Source organism: Megascapheus bottae, chromosome 9 (genome assembly GCF_031878675.1).
Source record: "Megascapheus bottae isolate mThoBot1 chromosome 9, mThoBot2.hap1, whole genome shotgun sequence".
NCBI lineage: Eukaryota > Metazoa > Chordata > Mammalia > Rodentia > Geomyidae > Megascapheus > Megascapheus bottae.
This window is the reverse complement of record NC_143517.1, coordinates 27,573,728-27,593,916: the sequence shown is the minus strand read 5'-3', so window position 1 is coordinate 27,593,916 and position 20,189 is coordinate 27,573,728. Positions and strand designations below refer to the sequence as shown.

The 20,189-nt window shown below is 40.1% G+C and overlaps 1 protein-coding gene across 2 annotated transcripts in view; it reads right to left on the bottom strand.

The window, feature by feature from the left end:
* The window catches only part of Chmp4c (charged multivesicular body protein 4C), a 43,621-nt gene that overhangs the window by 22,913 nt on the left and 519 nt on the right, over positions 1-20,189 (bottom strand). The window contains exons 2-3 of one of the 2 annotated variants that reach the window (XM_090338995.1): positions 20,102-20,174; positions 18,861-18,978 (exon numbers count right to left, since the gene is read on the bottom strand). In XM_090338995.1, coding sequence (XP_090195121.1) covers positions 18,861-18,939 — 79 coding nt within the window. In that variant the 5' untranslated portion in view covers positions 18,940-18,978; positions 20,102-20,174. Of the gene's footprint in view, positions 1-8,295; positions 8,612-18,860; positions 18,979-20,101; positions 20,175-20,189 lie in introns of those variants that run through there. The other variant, XM_090338994.1, reaches the window with a different exon arrangement.

The following is a 20,189-nucleotide window of genomic DNA, read 5'->3' as shown; positions in this document are numbered from 1 at the left end:
AAGAAAAACACAAGTCTGCTTTAGAGAAAGCAGTCCAACAAAAGACTGAAGTGAATTAAAGCAGACAAAATGATCCCAGAAGCTGTCATTCTCAGTCCTGTTAAAAACAAAAACATAAACAAAAAAAATGGGGGAGGGGGAAGGGTTATATGCAAGGTAGGCTGGGATCTTCTTTTTTTAATTTTTTTATTGTCAGGGTAATGTATAGAGGGGTTACAGTTACATTTGCCAGATATTAGGTGCATTACTTGTCACACATTGATAAATTTTCTCATGTTTTTGTCCCCATTTCCTTTCCCTCACCCTTTCCCAATAGCTCATATAGCTGGCACTGGTGGCTCACATCAGTAACAACAAAGTCCATGATATTCTTAATTTCAATTAACCACCAAAAAGACAGAAGTGAGACTGTGGCTCAATTGGAGACCACTAGCCTTGAGCAAAACATGGCAGAAACAGTATCTAGGCCCTGAGTTTAAGGCCCAAGACCATGTTTAAAAAAAAAAAAAAACCTCAGATAAAATCGGAATGAAAAGCCTTCTATTCTGATATTTAGTGGGAAGAAATAAATGCTACATTCCAGTTTAACAAACTAATTTAAATAAGAAAATGTAGTACTTCAAAAAAAAAAACTTGGCTGGGTATGGCAGGGCATGTCTACAATCCCAGCTAGTTGGGAGGTACAGATACAGATAAGGAAAAAAATTACAGGACTGGGAAGGCTTAGCCCAAGCCAACCTTGGTCAAAAGTTACCAAAGCTCCATCGGAACTATAGCTGAGTGTGGTAATACATACCTGTGATCCCATCCATATAGGGAGGTATAAACAGGTGCATCACCTTCTATCTGAATATAATGTAACCCTTCTATTAATTACAATAAAAAATATGTGGAAAAAATAAACAGGTGCATCATAGTCAGAGGTTGGCCCTGGACCAAAACATGAGATCTTGCTTAAACTATAACTAAAGCGAAAAAGGGCTAGAAAAGAGGCTCAAATGTTAGAGTACCTGCCTAGCAAGCATAAGGAACTCAAACCCCAGTACTGTGAAAATAATAATAATAATGGTTGTCAGAGTAGAATAAGTAGTAAACAAATAAGTAAATAAATGTATGGGGAAATTAATCTAAGAGTTTTGATTCTAAATGTACTGAAGAAAAAGTACGTGATCAAGGCATATGAAAGTTTGTGCAGACTGAGGATGTAGATAACAAAGCTAGGACAGTCTGTGCTTGCCAGTGTGAATGAGACTGGATGTTTACATAGGATCCTTGCCAGGGAGCAAAGGGAAAGGAAGGCACGGGAAACTAGAATTTTCACAGCAATAGCTTAAACTAGTGAGGTTCCAAGGCTAATGCATCAGTTGTAAGCCCCCCTATGCAGGTGGACATCTGAGGTAAAGGAAAAGGAACTGCACGTAGAAGATGAAAAAAAAGGATCCTAAAATATATCCATTGATCTATTTATCCAGAATAGTGAAAGGCAATTGATTTTAGAGAGTAGGATTTGGCCTAGATTGTGATTAATGCTCCAAGTATAAAACTCATTTTTCTCTCCAGACATGAGAATACTAAATATGATACACAGTAATCAGAACACCAAAGACAAACAGAACAAATATATGCTGATGTCTGGTTGTCATCTGAATACTGAATAAATCTGAGCCCCTCTGTAATCAGTGTGAGTTATGAACCATACAAACAGAAACAATTCACAACTGCCAATACGGAATCAACCTAGGTACTCTTCAAGAGATGAATGAATAATGAAAATAAAGAATATATATTGTGCCGTAACTGTGACAAACACCTGGGAGAAACAACTTGAAGGAGGGAAGTGTGATGTCAAAGGTTTCAGTTCATGATCCCTAGCCTCTACTATTTGGGGCCTGAGGTGAAGGACAGCAAGTCAGGTGGATCATGAGGACAGGAGAGTGACACTCCTCATGGCATCCAGAAAGGAGAAAGAAAGAAAAGGCTTTAGGCAAGATATAGCCCCCAAAGGCACATACAAATGGACACGCCCTTCCAACTTCCTGAGTTTCTATCATCTTCCAGCATTCCATCAAATTATGAACCCATGAGAAGATTAATTCATTGATGAGTTCAGAGTTCTTTTTTTCTTTGTCAATCCTAGGGCCTGAACTCAGGACCTCAGCACTGTCCTTGAGCTTTCTCAACTTACCACTTGAGCCACAGTACCACTTCCACGCACATGTGGAACCAAGGAAATGAATCCAGGGCTTCATGCATGCTAGTCAAGCACTCTACCACTAGAACACACTCCCAGACCTGAGTTCAGAGTTCTAATGACCCAATTACTTTCCCAAATCCATATGTCTGAACATTGCTTCATTGCAGACCAAGACTTCAATACACAGATTTTGGGGAGATACTGAAGATTTAAAGCACAAGATGCACACACAGAAATTTTGGTCAGGAAAATGTGTGGAACTAGAAAACACCATTAAGTGAAGGGAGCTTAAGTTAAATGAAATACTTTTCACTCACATGTGGGAACTAAGAAAGATGACTAAGATGCCGGTAATCCAAGCCACTCAGTAGACAGAGATGTGAGGTTCAAGGTGCAAAGCTAGCCCTGGAAGGAAAGTCCATGAGACTCTTATCTCCAATAAACTACTCAGAAGAAACCAGAAGTGGTGCTGGTGCTATGGTTCAAGTGGTAGGGCACTAGCCTTGAGCACAGAGAGGCTCAGAGACAGAGCCCAGGTCTGAGTTCAAGCAGAACGAAAGAAAGAACCAGGCGAGGTAGCTCACACCTGTAATCCTAGCTACTCAAGAGGCTGAGATCTAAGTAAGGATCGCAGTTCAAAATCAGCTGGGGCACCAAAGACTGTGACATTTTTAATCTCTAATTAACCATTAGAAAACCAGAAGTGGTGCTGTGGCTCAAGGGGTAGAACAGTAGCTTTAAGCTGAAGAGCTCAGGAACAGTGATCAGGCCCAGAGTTCAAGAAGAAAGAAAGAAAGAAGGAAAGAAAGAATGAAAGAAAGAAAGAAAGAAAGAAAGAAAGAAAGAAAGAAAGAAAGAAAGAAAGAAAGGAAGGAAGGAAGGAAGGAAGGAAGGAAGGAAGGAAAGAAAGAAACAAAGAAAGAAAGAAAGAAGGAAGAGAGAGAGGAAGGGAGGGAGGGATGAAGAAGGAGCGGGAGGAAGGGAGGGAGGGAAAGAATAGAAAAGAAATGAAAAGACAAACAGAAATAAAGCTGAAGAGTCCTGGAAGAAGTAAAAGAAGGGAAGAGTAGACAGGCATGATATATGCATCTATAAAGTTATTACAACAAAATTCCCTCTTAGTAACATATTGTAACTAATAAATAAAGTTTCAAATAATTAAATAACATGTAGAGAAAGTTTAAAACTAAAGGACAATTTCGCAAATAAAAAATATGTCAATAATAAAATCACAACCCTAAGAAACATATGAACGTCTCTTAAAAACTAACTCAGGTATGGGAGCTGGGAGTTTGGCCTAGTGGTAGAGTGCTTGCCTAGCATGCGCGAAGATCCGGGTTCAATTCCTCAGTACTACATATATATATATATATATATATATATATATATATATATACATGAAGCCGGAAGTGGTGCTGTGGCTCAAGTGGCAGAATGCTAGCCTAAGAAAGCCCAAGGACAATGCTCAGGCCCTGAGTTCAAGCCCCAGGACTGGCAAAAAAAACAAAAACAAAAACAAAAAACTAACTCAGGTAGTTAAGAAATAGGTTCAATCTGCCAGAAGTTCCTCATATTTGTGTTCAGGAGTTAATAGAACAACACTGAGTTGACATTCCTCAACTCAGTATCTGAATGATGACAGAACAGGAAGAAATAATGAGAAGGAAGAAGGAAGGAAACAGTAGAGATGAGTCCCTCTGATTTAATGGCTTGTTTCATAATAGAGCATAAGCTTCAAGTGTAGTGGGAGTAAGAATTACTGAGCTGCTTCTTCAAAGTTCAGAACTGTGAATCTTGCTGGTGAGCCTTTTAACAACCATTGAAAAAGTAATTCTAATGCTGGGGATCTGGGAGCCACAGTCTGTGAAACTCTCTTCCAAAAAGAGGTCACCAGGTAAGCTGCATTCCCCAGGGAACTTCTGTCAGGAGCCTGTAATTCATGGCCATCTCATTTTACCTGGGCCTTGTATTTGCCCTGGTTTGACACTCTACCAGCAGCCTCTGCTGTTGTTCTCAGGACACAAATGTCCTTTTGGACTGTTCCTGGTACAAGAGCTGAGGAATTCCTCTGATACAGAGCAAAATCAAGAGTCTACAGGAGATCTCCCACTGAAATGAGTAGAATTGTGACTGTATATACCATCTTCCTACACTGCAGATCATGTTAGCATCATGCAATTCCCAAACCAAATTCCTGTCAACTCTCAGCCTAGGCCTATAAGTGCAATGCTTTGTTTGTGCAGAGGATGCTCCACCTCTGCAACTATTTCCAACAGTCCTGGGTTCCATGTCCACTTGTGACACGGATCACGATTGACAGATACCTGATGAACAGGGAGAATGGTCACAATACCAAATTTCACAGAAAGCAGGTATAGTAATAGCAATACTGAAGAGGGCCTTGAGCAAATGTGCTTTGTCTCTATCTCAACATGTTCTCTCCGTCAGCTCACATCACAAGTACAACAGGCTGAGGCCCACTGATAACCCTGAATTGGATTCCCATAATTGCATATTTGGAGTTGCCGCTTGAAATTATATGTTTGGACAAGGTAAACAGCAGGCAGGATGAGGGGGAGGGGAGAAAGAGACACACAAAGCAGAAAATATAAGGCAAGTCTCGCTGTCAGATCACATACTCATGTCAAAAGCATCTCACCAGCCTCACAGTGGATAGGCCCTAGTGAGCAAATCTTAGATTTCCTCTAAGGGTATGGAAGGGAAAGACTGAGAAAAGAAAGACCTGGACAAGTGCCTTCCATGAAATAGGTTTTGTGGGGGACATGGAGTAGATTGTTCAATGTGATTCCAGGAAATCAAAAAGTGGGCCAATTAATAGGCCAATTACAAATATAGAGAGATATCTATCTATCTAAATAAATATAGACCACATAGAAATTCAGATAGATAGATGGATGGATAGATAGATAGATAGATAGATAGACAGACAGACAAACCAGGGATGATTATTTATAAAGCACTGTTATTTTCACAATACTTTCACTCATCCTCACAATGGATCTAGGTTACCACTTCCATTGGACAGACAAGAAAACTGAAAATTACATTGTCCAAGTGCCTTGTCACAGATTGGCTAAGTGACCATCGGAACTAGACACTATACCTTGAACTGATGCTGTGAATCCCAGGCTCTTATATAAGAATTATATTGGGGCCGGGAGTTTGGCCTAGTGGTAGAGTGCTTGCCTAGCATGCACAAAGACCCGGGTTCGATTCCTTGGTACCACATACATAGAAAAAAGTCAGAAGTGGTGCTGAGGCTCAAGTGGTAGAGCTCTAGCCTTGAGAAAGTCCAAGGACAGTGCTCAGGCCCTGAGCTCAAGCCCAGGACTGGCAAAAAAAAAAAAAAGAATTATATTGGGATACCTATTATACTGCAAAATCCCTGTGGCCATCTATCAAACATTATTGAGAAAGATCTCAGAACCGTATGTTCTTAGGTACATTGTCAAACCAATGCAGCAAGAAAGATTTACAATGTTCTAAAATACTCTTCAGCTCCTAAGGCCACCAGTCTGGCAAATGAAGAGCCCAGCTCTGCAGTATCCCAGTAAAGTGGACAACTATCTGTTGTCCATGGTACCATGTTGTACAAAGGGTCAGGAAACACTGAGAGAGTAAGACAGATGTAGAAAAATAACAAGTTATGTACAAGCTTGCTGTCACACAAAACAGACATTAGTTATACAATAGGGGTTACACTAAATAATGTACATTTAGAACTAGCTCTGGTCCTCCTAAATTCTTAGCTACATTATAAACCTTGCTGCAACTATTTCTTTTTTCATACCAAAAGTATGTTGAATATCAAAATAACATATCCATTGCAAAACCAGTTTGGTTGTATAAACTAGGATTTTTCTTTGATAAAGGATAATGATAACTCACTTTTTAAAAGCTTAAGGTAAGAATTAGCCAACTCCTGTACTACCTAGCTACAAATAATAATGCGCCCAAGTTTCAGACTGAATTCTGGAACCACATTATGAAACCAACATACAATGGCAAGCAGACACAACTTGCCAGCTGGTTGAATGGGATCAACAAAATTCCAGCTCCTTATCCTTCAGGTGATCCACTACACCTTTGAAAGCTAAAAGCAGACAAGACACTCTGGAATACAGGCTGTCCCATAGGAAGTATGCTCAATTAGAAAACCACCTGAACCAGCAATCAACGATATCAAACCTCAGATAGCAGGCTAATGTTAAGTTAGTTAAGTACCTAGTAGGGTTGTTTAATCACCTATTCATACATGGAAGACATGTCCTTTTCTTTAAATTATGACAGCTAATTCTATGTACTCAGAAACTCTTAATTTCACCAATGAGATCCATCTTTTTAACACATGATACTCACTTGAAAGCTACATATTTTAACCAGTAGAACTCTTTTTTAATATGCAGAAAACTTCTTTTATTGTAGAAAAACAGATTGTTGAAGAAAAATATACAGGATATGCCTTTCAAAGTGATGCTGGCTTTCTATTCAACCAGTATTCCTGACGTGTTAGTTGACCAACTAAAACTTCAACTGCATGTATATTGTCATACATTTTATTCATGAAAGAAAAAATCTAAAGTTTTATCAGTTCTTAAACCAGATATTCAACTTTTTCATATTTTTGAATCAATATTCGCTCAGACAAAGCTGTATGCACATCCAAATAGGTGCAAAAGGGAAATGTTTGATAGACACTAAGCAAATGTCAGCATGTCAAGCCTAACAGGAAGGCACAGTGACGGAATGGCCAGTGACTTTTTCACAAGCCACAATGGCATCGTCTTTGTTTAAAAACCGCCTTTAATGATCTCCCAAAATATTTTCAGGCGTGAAGTAAAAATAGAAAGCAGAACTTAGCTTTAAAACAGGCTCAAATGTAGCTAAAGTTATATGCAATAACAGAGAACAATAAAACTTGATCTTTTCATCGCCAGAGTTTAGAATTTACAGAGTCAAGACTTTCAAGGTCACCTCCATAAGGCATGATTCCTCTTTTCCAGGAAATAATGACAGCCTCTTTTAGGCCAGAGCTCCATTGTGACTAAAGAAGTTGGACTTGGAGGGTGCAAATATCCGGGGCTTGGTGATAAGGAGAATCCTATACTGCCACTTCTATATCTAAATCTGTCATTGACCTGGTATTATAAGATCAAATCACCTAATCTTCCCACTGGGTTTTTATGTATGCTGTGAGTGTCCTGTGGATCTATTCCTATAAAGAGAGTATTATGCTGAAGAAACCAATTAACTCTAGCAAAGAACAAAGGGTTCAAAGTGCGGCAGGTGCTTGGCAGGAGCAACAAGAATCATTACTGACTCAAAGTCCGGCCTGTGCACCATAAGCAACCTCCCTTCTTTGTTTTTGAGTTTTAAAGACTTCAACTGCATGATAAACAACTAGTTTTCAACAGACAAGGAACAAAATACCAAAAAAATGACTATATCAGAATTTTCTACACAGGGAATTCACATACAAGGTAAATGTGTGATTTGTCACATAAACATACAGCAGAAAACTTGATGCTTAGTGAAAAGATCAAGGGGGATAAAGTAGGATCCACGAGAAAACTCTAGAAACCTCAGTAAGTAAGATGAATTCCATCTACTGGACTATTTTCAGGACTCAAAAGAAATGCCAAACTAAATCCATGCTAGCCTAAATATAGCCCATTTTAAAAGAATTTAAATGAATGTTGTCTAGAACAGTAAGTATATGGGCCAGAGACAAGAAAAAAAAAATCAGCAATGCTGATTCTGCCTTTATTTGAAATGTTGATTTGAGATTTTCATCCCGGATTCCTCAAACCCATGTTGAGTCACTTAAATATCACATGAAGATGAAGTCCATTTTATCATTGTCCTTTCGGAGCCTGCCTTTTACTGTGCCAACCCAGGAAGTATCTGGCTCAGCTCACCCCAATCACCCAGGCCTGGGGAAGAGTCACTACCAGTTTCCTAGAAAGGCTTCCAAGAGGCAACCTGGCTGGCTGGCCCTTGAACACTGCGGGCCAATGTCCCCTGGGCAAGGTCTCAGCAGGTGGGTGATAACCCCAGCCTGAGGCTTTGGTGGAGCCTACCTCGCTTGTCCTTGGTGCTGTGCTTTTTGGCCAGGGCGAGTTCTCTCTGGATCCGATTCTCCAGGTACTCCTGTTTCTTCCCCAGCATCTCCTCGGTTTCCCGCAGTCGGGCCAGGGCCTCCTGGGGGTTGGGGGCACTTCGGCTCTTGGAGGTGCCCCTCCCTTTAAACAACTTGCCCAACTTGCTCATGGCTGGGAAGTTGGGGTGTGGAGGTGGGTAGGGGGGAGATCCGCCCTGGAGACCCCTCTTCTGGAGCTCCGCAGGCCACAGGTGCGCGGGGGACTTAGTGGCGGGCGCAGACAGAAGAGGCAGCCTGCGCTCCTGGGAATCAACAAGTTGGCTGGGCACAGGTGACACAGCCTCCTGGGCATTTCCTGGCCGCCTCTCGGCCCCGCCCCTCGGCGCGGCTCCCGGGCTACGGGGCGGGCACCGGAGTCCACCCGCCCACCCCGGGCCAGCGCCACCCGCCCCTCTGGGAGTTCAGGGAGAACTGAGCAAAGTTGACCTGAGCAGGGCTGTGTATCAAGTGGCTGCTTTATCACTGCTGGGGATGAAGACATTGTGAATGGCTCAGAGAAAAGCAAACCGGTCTCCCAGCTGTGGATGCGTTCTTACCTACTTGAATATAACCAAGGGGGGGGGGGAGGAGAGAGAGAGTGAGAGAGAGAGAGAGAGAGAGAGAGAGAGAGAGAGAGAGAGAGAGAGAGAGAGAGAGAGAGAGAGAGAGAGAGAGAGAGAGAGAGAGGAGAGAGGAGAGAGGAGAGAGGAGAGAGGAGAGAGGAGAGAGGAGAGAGGAGAGAGGAGAGAGGAGAGAGGAGAGAGGAGAGAGGAGAGAGGAGAGAGGAGAGAGGAGAGAGGAGAGAGGGGAGAGGAGAGAGGGAGAGGGAGAGAGAGAATAGTGCAAATAAAATATTCCACCAGTGTCCTGCATGAGTGCGTGTGTCAAGGAGGTGGTGATTTCCAGGACCTTTGCTGGCTGCTGTCATGAAGAAGTGGGGACATGCAGGGAGCAGCCGGCTCCTCTGTCTGACTGCTGTGTCTAACTGCCTGTTGCTACATGTGAGGCTACATCATCTTTATGTGGTTTCATAGAGATGCTAGTCAATCTCATTACCTAATGGCAGAGCTGCTCTGTGTGTGTGTGTGTGTGTGTGTGTGTGTGTGTGTGTGTGTGTGTGTGTGTGTGTGTGCTTGCCTTTTCTTCTGGAATTTATGAATCTGAAGCTTTCTGGGTGACTGCCAGTGGATAAAAAATTTTGAGGACTGTGGACAGGGCTCAAATGGTGGACTTGCCTGTCTAGCAAGTGTAAACAGTCCTGACTTTTCACAGAGGTGAAAATGTATGAAACTCAAACAGGTGCTACTCTTGATGTTTATATCTTTGTCAAATGCTTTTTACATAGACTACTTTAACAGTAGAGAATAATCTCGCAAAAAGCAGAACATTCTTTTGTTCATGTTCATGATCCAGTGCCATCCGGTGGACTTTGGCTAGGCCAAAGGACAGCACTACATAATGATTATGAATAATGCAATACCACTGAAGACCTGCCCTGCGTGCACCAAAAATGGTGACCTGTGTAACTTGTCTGTGGTCCATTTGCAAAGACTAACATGGTAGCCAAACAACACAGCCCCTGTGAGCCCCATTCTAATGTAACATCAGAGTGGGTTTGTGCTCATTACCAGGGCATTACCAAAGGCGAAAGGAACATCCATTACCATGACAAATGTTTCTTGATATCTAAGATCAATAACCCAATTATTATCTTCTATTATTGTGACAAATTAGCCAGCATTACCCAACACTAGTACATTCAACATCACATTTTGCTAAAGGATTTGAACATTTTCCTAAGACGCTGAGATGCATACGCCACACATATGAACTTATTTCCCAGTAGCCACTCCCCATCATTTTCTACTACTGGTTGCTATGGTTTGAATATGAAATAGGCTCCCTAGGATCAATGTTAGAATGGGTCCCCAGATAGTGGAGTTATTCAGGGAGGTTTGGGAAACTTGAGAAGATGGAAGGAGTATGTCCCAGGGGCTGGGATTTTTTAGGGGTATCTGGTCCTTTCTGCTCACTATCTGGCAGCCTTACTACCAACTACTATATCCTACCACAGGTGCAAGTGCCTGGCACCCAGAAAACATGGGCTAAGCCCTCTGAAATCATAACTTGAAATAATTCTTCCTCCCTTCCATTATTTATGTCAAGGCAATTGGGTCATAGAAACAATAAAACTAACTAATACAGCCGCCCAAAAATAGTCTGTAACACATACTTTCCTCTTACTTTGTAAGTAGTTAAGGATTTTTTTTTTTTGCTAGTCCTAGGGCTTGAATTCAGGACCTGAGCACTGTCCTTGGATTCTCTCAAGGCTAGCACTCTATCACTTGAGCCAGCACCACTTGTGGCTTTTTCTGTGTATGCAGTATCAAGGAATTGAATCCAGCGTTTTGTGCAAGCTAGGCAAGCTCTAGGCCATAGTTTTAGCCTGTAGCTAGAGATTTTTTTTTTTTATCATCAATTTATTTTGGGACTTGTTTTCTTAATTGTGTTCTATCCTGCTCCTGTTCCTCTTGCTGGCAATTGATGTAACCTTCATGGAACCATGTTCTGTGTATAAATGACTGGGAGCAGAAGCGTCCTCTGCTTGTTAGGGACTTTCCTTCTGGGGACAGTAGTTACAACTGGACTCTTTGGATGTCCACCATGTGGCAAGCGTGCTGCACATATCATCAACAATCTTTACATAAACCCAGCAAAATTGCTTTTATTTTTTTATTTTAATGGGTTTTATTTCTGTGCTGCTAAGATTCTGATTAACTAAATTATAAATACACCTATATGAAGAGACTTCTAGATTGCACTTTTCTGGATACAACGGTATTTCTATTTTTTGACAAAGTACCTAAAGCTTAATTAGTAACTTTGTTATATTCACACAGGCAATAAAAGTAGAAGATATTACTGTGTTAAAGTCTTGCTGAACATAATGATACCTGCCTGGAATCTCGGGCAAAAGAATCATGAATTCAAGGCCAGCCCAGGCTACCTAGGGAGAATTCAGTGCAAAACATCACTCAAACAAACAAACAACAAAAACTTATGGTCTTTTTACTATTTTCACAACCTTGTACATTCTAGGTTGAGGAGAAAATCATTAAACATTTGTTGATTAAATTTGGGGGGGGTAAGGAGATAGTAATGACACACTAAGTTTAGTGGATCCGTGAGCACTATTGAATTTGTTGTGGAGTACAATTAATTTGTCTATTGTGCTAAAATTGTCTTTTGTGGTTTCTATTTTACACTTTTTTTGAAGGATGGGGAGAATATTGAACAAAAAGAACAGAGGAAACGGAAGTTAAAATAAGTAGCTCTGGAACCATTCATTCGTCTATCTTTTCATTTATCAGATTCTTATTGAACATTTCTCTCCCCAGCATCTGGTTAGTAAAAATGGATATGATTAAGAAGAACATTGAAACGCTTTTCTATTTCAACAGGACTTAAACTGCGTGGGGAATTCAGACGGTAAGTCAATTATTTCTCAAACAATGGGCTTTTGTAAGTTCTAATAAGTTTTAAAAAATAAGCATGAGAACTTGATGAATAAAATTGAGAAACCTAATTTTATCTTGGAATCCAAGAAGACTAGCCTGAAAATATAAAAGCATCATTTAAGTTGTGATTTGAATGTAAGTAGAAGTTACTGAAGACTACAGGAAATAAATGTGTTTCAGTGTAAGAAACTGCACAGCTGGGCGCCTTGGCTCATGCTGTAATCCTAGTTACTTAGTAGCTAGGCTGCAATCTGTGGATCAAGGTTCAAAGCCAGCCTAGATAAGGAAGTCCATGAGACTCTTATCTCCAGTTAACCACCAGAAACCCAGAAGTGGTGCTATGGCTCAAAGTGGTAGCTAGCCTTGAGCTGAAGAGCTTAGGGACAGAGCCCAGGCCCTGAGTTCAAGTCCCATGACCAACCAAAAGAAAGAAAAAAGAAAATTTCACATTCCTTCCTTTATGCATTTGTTTATCCTTATCTAAGAGGATTCTATATGAGAAGAGTTAGTAGGAGGTAGATAAAAGTCCGAGCATTTCAGCTGGGTGCGGTGGCTCACGCCTGTAATTCTAGCTACTCAGGAGGCTGAGATCTGAGGATCAAGGTTCAAAGCACAAAAGGACCTGAGACACTTATCTCCAATTAACCTCTAGAAAACGAGAAGTGGGACTTAGCTCAAGGGTAGAGTAGTAGCCTTGAGCTGAAGAGCTCAGGGACAGAGCCTAGGCTGAGTTCAAGCCCCAGGACCCACAAGAAAAAAAAATCCATGCATTTTTGAAGTCTACTTTCTAGGGAAGACACTTAAGAAAGTACTGTACTAAATGTGAGGTGTGGAGAATAGTCAACTATTAATATTATGAAAAATATGTTCAATCTTGGGTGTAAGTGTTGGAGTCTGAATAAAATCCATTATCACTGGGACTTGGATTTAGAAGAGGAGAAGGGGAAGGAGGAGGAGAAGGAAGGGGAAGAGAAAGAGGAGGAGGAGGAGGAGGAGGAGGAGGAGGAGGAGGAGGAGGAGGAGGAGGAGGAGGAGGAGGAGGAGATTATATTCAATGGTAAGCAGAGTCCAAATAATACAGGATCCATACCATGTTAAGAATCCCTTATATAAAAATTATTCAGATGTTAAAATAGTCTAGCCACTAATTTATAATTCAATGGAAAAATTATTTTACCCAAGTTAGCATTTTTAGAAACACATAAAGTATGCAAAGGGAGATTCATCTGAAATTAAAAATCATTTCATTCTGTTAATGCATAAATTCAATTGGGAAAGGATAATGCTTGCAAGCAAGTAAACCATCCCAATATATACTAGTTTTAATCCAGCAGTGGGATGTAGAAAATAAAATTTTAAATCAATGATTTAGAAGATGAAAATGACACATTAATCTTCATTCAATATGCATCTCACAAGTGTGGTTTCATAAAGAGTTCTCCGTGTCTAGTGTATTTTTCATTTTCTAGTCTCAATTGATCTTGGCTAATAAGGAGGCTGTTGTTCAAAAGAATGATCTTGTTCAGGATGATTTACCATGGTTAAGATGGCAAAGGAAATTGGAAATTTATAGATCTGTTAAGAAGACCTAGATGTCAAGCTAATTGATACATTTTGGCCACCCTTTGAAATTGCATCCATTTTTAGAATGCCAAATGAGCTCTCTAAAGCAACCGAAGAAAAATTGTCCTTTAAATGTACTGCAGACTAATCATCAAATAGTTATTTATTAAAAAGCTCAACAAGCATGTACACATTTTTTCATCCTTACAACCAAATATGGAACACTTGATGATAATAGAGTACAAAAGTAGTCATTTTTTAAAAATAATAATCTTGCAAACATAAAAGTTTGATTGCCCTGATGCACAAATGAGAATACACAATGCCTATGCCTGAGTTTTGTTTGGATAGTTCTTTAGCCATTTTTCTCATTCCTGTATATAACCCTAATCAGAAAGAAATGAAAGAACCTGACTTTGTTTAGACTTGACTGGAATTGTTTTCCTCTCCATTCATTTAAGGATATAAAATGAGATAGAGCCCTTAACCTCAATGTCCCTGTTGGCGCTTGAAGGTGATTTTTTATACATTCTTTTAGAGTCCTATATAGATAAGTGTAGTCACACGGTATTTGTTCCTAATCGACACACAGAAACTCTCAATACTGCTCCTATCCTTCTCATACCTCCTCTATCTCAGTTCAAAAGCTTTGTAGTCATCTTTGTCCCACATCCTAGCTACCAGAAAATCCCAGGAGTTTTCTGCCTATTGAAGGAGTCTTTTTGTCCAGACAATACTACTAAGTTTTGAGTATCAGTCATCTCTCACCTAGATTCTTCCAGTGAATATCTATAAACATCTTTACCTTGCCACATTCTTTTCATATAACATACAGGGTTAAAACTCCCCATTGACTTCCTACCTCCTTCCAGTTAGAAGCCAACATCTAGAGCCAAGTATGGGAGCACACATCTAAACTACCTGATGCTTAGGAGGCAAAGATAGGAAGACTGTGGTCTGGGGCTGGCCTGGGCAAAAGGCCAATATCCAACTGTATAAAAAACAAAAACAAGGAAAACTGAACTAAAAGGAAAGGCTCAGGGAGTATGGTTCAAGTAGTTGCGCATTTCTTAGCAAACGAGACCCTGAATTCAATCCCCCACTATTGCAATATATTTAAAAACAAGTAACAAATGAAATCTCTCCTAAATGGCTTTATGCCCCTTCCTGCTGTCATACCTTATTTGGTCAGTTCTTTTATTTCATAATATATGTTCCTGTCCACACAGCCTGCCATTCCTTGCTGGTCCCCTTTTGCCATAGCCCCAGTGCCTTTGGCCAGCACATTTGCACTGTGGTCTTTACCCACACTGTTCCTCTACCTAGATTCCTGTGGATCCCCTGGGAATCCTTGTGCTCACTCCCCCAGCTATATTTACCACCCTCTGTATTGGAACCTCAATCCTGTCCTTGAGTACCCTAACATCCACAGAATTCCTAGCCCCTTCCAACATTAATTTCCTCTATGACACATGCCACCATCTATTGTATAACTAGTATTGAGGTTGTTGTTGTTTACTGTGTTTATTTTACCTCCCCTCTGTACCTGGTATGCTCTCCAGAACAGCAGAGATTGTGATCTGTTTTGTTCACTTGATCTCTGGGAACCACATATACAGAAAAAGCCAAAAGTGGTATTATGGATCAAGTGGTGGCCTTGAGAAAACTCAAGGACAGTGCCCAGGCCCTGAGTTCAAGCTCCAGGACTGGCAAAAATTTGAAAAAATTATTTCTAGAAAGTAATTCATATTTTTGAATACTCTATTCCTTTTCTTTGATACAAGTTATAAGGAGTGATGCTAATAGCAGCTGTTATTATTGCATGCTCTAAGTTTTCCATAGTAAATTACCCTAATTATACTTGAATATACTTGAATTCCAAAATGGAATTTAAGACATCATTTTAAAATAATTTTATGTATGTTTATGGTGACTACTAAAATGGTCTGAGGAAAATGTTACAAACTAACTTGGTGTGGAGAACCATTGCTTAAAAAAGGATGCTTTTTAGAATGCACACAAATCCAGTGTGCATGGGCATACAAAGTGCATGCAAGCCTGTGGCTGCAATGACTGCAGGGATGCTAGTCTGATGAGGAGATGCACTGCATCATGCTCTTCCTCATGAATCTTGATGAAGCTCTACCTGTTATATAATTTTTGTACAATAATAGATTTGCATAATAACAAATTTATATAATTGTATATAAAACTATATAATATTTTAACTCCTTTGCCATCTGTTGCCATCTTTAAAATTTCTCCAATTTTCTTCTTATACAGTTCAAGTACATACCCAGAACCAAGAAAAATATTCCAGATATTTTTTACTAGCAAGTAGAATGGAGCGCACTACTAAGTTCATGTAATCTTTTTATTAATCTTCATCCATAGCCTAACAGCTTTACAGGAGACTGCCAATGTTTACTTGGTCATTCACCAATTTATTACATAGACACATTTTGAAACTTGACCCTGTATCAGACACTCACTGATAAGCTGGAGATATCATAAGACATAGTCTTTATCCTCGTCTTGTCAAGAGAAGATATTAATAATCAAGCAAATATAAATTTAGATATTGAGACAAGTATTACAAAGGAATGGTATGAGGAAACTTAGAATGTACATTGGGTGGCTAAACAGCTGTCACCACAGTTGTCTTTGAAGGTGTGATTAAGGCTCATAAAATGGGTTGGTTTCCCTAAAATATCCAGGTACACTAATGTGATCATCGCAAGTATTTTCAAGTATTGTTTGAAGAGTAAATGAAATAAAACATCTAGCCAGGCACTTACTGACTAATCAGAGTGTTATTAAAGTTTGCATTCAATAGTTCAAGAGTTGTTAATAGCAAATGCAGCACAAATGTTACTCACTAGACAGACATCATGTTGAAAATGAACTATACAACATGTGGGTGAAGCTGGGAAGGAAAAACTGGGAGACAGCAAGAGAAAAGGTGACCTTGTCCAAAGAGAAATTTATTTATTGCCTGACTTACGTAACCCTTCAGGACATCATCTATGTAACAACACTTAAAAAATTAAAATTTTTAAAAAGGAGTTGTTACTGGGAATGGTATGCAAAATAAACTGGTAGAATAAATAATTTTGTCATGCAAATTATGGAACTATCTCACTTTTATTATTCAGCTATCATGCTGATCTTGTGTAACAAAACACCCTCAAAACCCAAGAAGTTGTCAATAACAATTTATTTGAATATTCACATATCCACAGCTGTATCTGTCTGTCAGGGGTAGAAAGGATTCATTGGCTGGATAGTTCTTCTTCAGATTCTTAGTGGCTTTGAGGTCTGTTGTAGACAGGTTCGTTTATGGCCTACACTGAAAAGTAATGATGTCATGGTTCACTTTCTTCTCTTAGTGGCTCTCAAGAGAACAAGTGAAACCATAGAAGCACATTTATGTCTGTATGTGATTCAAACCTGCCAACATCCTAGCAGGTCAAGGCAATTCACATAACCATGTCCAGCATTGATGTGGTGACAAAGCACACCCTTACTCAGTGGGTGGGAAAAGAAGTAAATATTTGCTGAACAATAATTCAAAGTGTTACACCTGCTGGTTCATGACAAACTGTAAAATCTTATGTAACAATAAAAGACTTCAAATTAAGAAGAAATTAAGGGCCAGAAGTGTGGCCTACTGGTAGAGCGCTTGTCTAGCATGCATAAAGACCTGGGTTCCATTGCTTGGTACCATATACACTGAAAAGGCTGGAAGCTGTGCTGTGGTTCAAATGGTAGAGCTCTAGCTTGAGAAAGCTCAAGGACAGTGTTCAGGCCCTGAGTTCAAGACCCAGGACTGGCAAAAAAAAAAAAAGAAGGAGGAGGAGGAAGAGGAGGAAGAGGAGGAGGAAGAGGAAGAAGAATTAATTAAGGAATAACTTCAATTAATAATGGATTCAGGGGCCAGGAGTTTGGCCTACTGGTTAAAGTGCTTGCCTAGCATGCATGAAGACCCGGGTTCGATTCCTCGGTACCACATACATAGAAAAAAAAGCCTGAAGTGGTGCTGAGGCTCAAGTGGTAGAGCTCTAGCCTTGAGAAAGTCCAAGGACAGTGCTCAGGCCCTGAGCTCAAGCCCAGGACCGGCAAAAAAAAAAAAAAAAAAAATAACGGATTCAATTTTATCCACATTTGTTAATGTTTTATTGAGCATGAAATTTAGATAAATTATTTTTGCCAGTCCTGGGGCTTGAATTCAAGGCCTGAGCACAGTCCTTAGGCTTTTTTCTATGCATGTGATGCTGAGGAATCGAACCCAGATCTTTGTGCATGCTAGGCAAGCACTATACTACTAGGCCAAACTCCCAACCTCAAACTTAGATAAATTTTTGCCTACATGTATTATGAAATATTTCTTTTCAGTACTGGGCATCAACCTCAAGGCTTTGTACATTCTACATTACATTCTACATAATTGACCACTGAGCTACACCCTCAGTTTTTGGTGTTTTGAGACAGGGTCTCACTATGTAGCTCAGGCTAGCCTTGAATTCTTGCTCATGACTGAAAATCTATCACTTGAGACATACCAGCAGTCCCACATTACTCTTTTAGATAGACTGAGATCACTTCTCCATTGTAAACCCTGAGAAAAATTACTGTCTTCATTGGTAGCAAAAAATCCTAAAACATGTGAATATCTGTTAATTCATAGATTTATATCAACAGCTTAGTATGAGCCCTAATGACACTAGATAGATTGACAGAACTAACACAATGCCTATAACATTAATCGTTAGGCCATAATTACATATATGTTATATGTGTATATATTATATATGTACTATATAATCTAGTAAGGGAGGAACTAAGAATAGCTATAATAATATTCAAAATAGCTGAGCTTATTAAAGAGGTATAGATAAAATATAATAGCAGACCATAAGAAAGAGTGACACCTTTAAAGTGGGAGAAACAAAAGCAAGCCTGGGAAAAATGATGCCATTTAAATCTGACTCTCAAGGATGTGTTAGGAATTGATTTGTAAAACTGGGTGAGAGGCCCCCCAAAGCAGAGAACTGATGCAGACAGAGAGGTAAGGCAGTTAGAGGCAGGGATAGGAAACCTGTACTAAGACTAATTAGCAAATGCACAAGAAAATTAAAAGTAGGCTTTTCAATCATTTATCAAGTAAAGATTTATTTCACTAGCATAACACAAACTCAGCAATAATAACAAAAAAGACACAGAAGGAGTTCTTGTCTCCTTGGAACATACAATTTAGAAGGGGAAGAAAAAAATCTAATAACTACAAACACAAGACTGGTACAAATTTGGGGAAGATAGAATAAAACAGCAACAGGGCTTGTTTATCCTACTGGGAACGAAGAAGAAACAAAACAAAACAAAAAGGTATCTTGAGCAGAAGAATTTTATATAAAAGTAGACTTACAATGTAGTGGGTACTGGGTTTGAACCCAGGACCTCTTCTTGGGCAGTTCCCATCTAAGACATGCCCTTGCCTGAATCATTTAACTTTCATTATCAAGTTTTCTCATCATGATACAGTCCTGCAAAGGCATAAGAATTTGTGAGTCTCCATCTCAAGCAATGACTGGGGGAACAGTGAGCATGCATTATCTCAGCAGTGGGGGAAACCACAATAGCCTGGCACAGTGGCAAGCCTATTGTCCTCAGAGACTTGGGAAAGCACAAGTAGGAGTATGGCAGCCCACACGGAAGGGAAACCAAGTGAGAACTTCTCTGGAAAACTTAACCAATGTAAAACAGGGGTGGGTGGCATGGTTCAAGTGGTAGAGTACCTGTGTGTGAACAAGGCTAAAATCAGTCTCCAGTATGGGGGAGGGGGGGAAGAACCTGAAGAGTCTGGAATATCTAGGTATCTTAGCTTGTTTCTAGCACTAAAATCTAGTTTCTCCAGATATCCAAGCCAATTCTTTCAGGAAAATCTTCAACAGACTTGTTCAAGAGCACATCTCGGGTAATTCTTGCTCCTCAATCCCATCCTTCCTCCCTCCTCAGTGAATATTGCTTTAGGAATCCCAACACTAATGTAGGTACTAGCTAGATACCTCTTCAGTTCCTGTCATGAGTATAGCTGACTGCCATTTGTCCACCCTGAGTGGCATCTGGTGTCACCTAGGTGGAATGCCAGCCTTTTACCCCACCCAGCAGAGCCTCCCCCACTCCTGTAGCACGCCACAACTTCCCATCAATCCAGGGAATCCCTGCAAACTAAGTTTTAGACTCTGCTCCCTAAACTGAGGGAACTTCTGGGCTAGATGCACACGGGAGACCCCAAGAGGCTTTTGGATTTTCTTTTTCTTACATAGCTCAAGCACAAGGGTATTAACTTCAATCAATAATACAACTAAGACAGTCGGTTTGGGATTAATCAGGAACTGCATAGCCAAGGCCTGTCCTTTCCCTTCATTCTTACACCATTTGGCCTATAGTAATTTTTTAAGATTTTTTTTAAGTATCTTAAACTTTAAGTGTACAAAAGAGCTGTCATTCAACAAAGTAGTATGTGAATAGAATGAATCTTGATCAGCATTCTCTCCCATCCCTCCCAACCTTACCCCTTCCCTCACTTTTCTTAATTTTATAGAATATGCATTGAATTTTAGAACTGTGTTCTCCCGCCGCCCCTTCTTTCCTTCCTTGGTCTACCTTTCCCCTCCTCTTGATCCCATCAGGTCGTTCTCGATTGTGGTGTCTCCGACGCACAAAACCGCAGACAGAACTGAGAGACAGAACT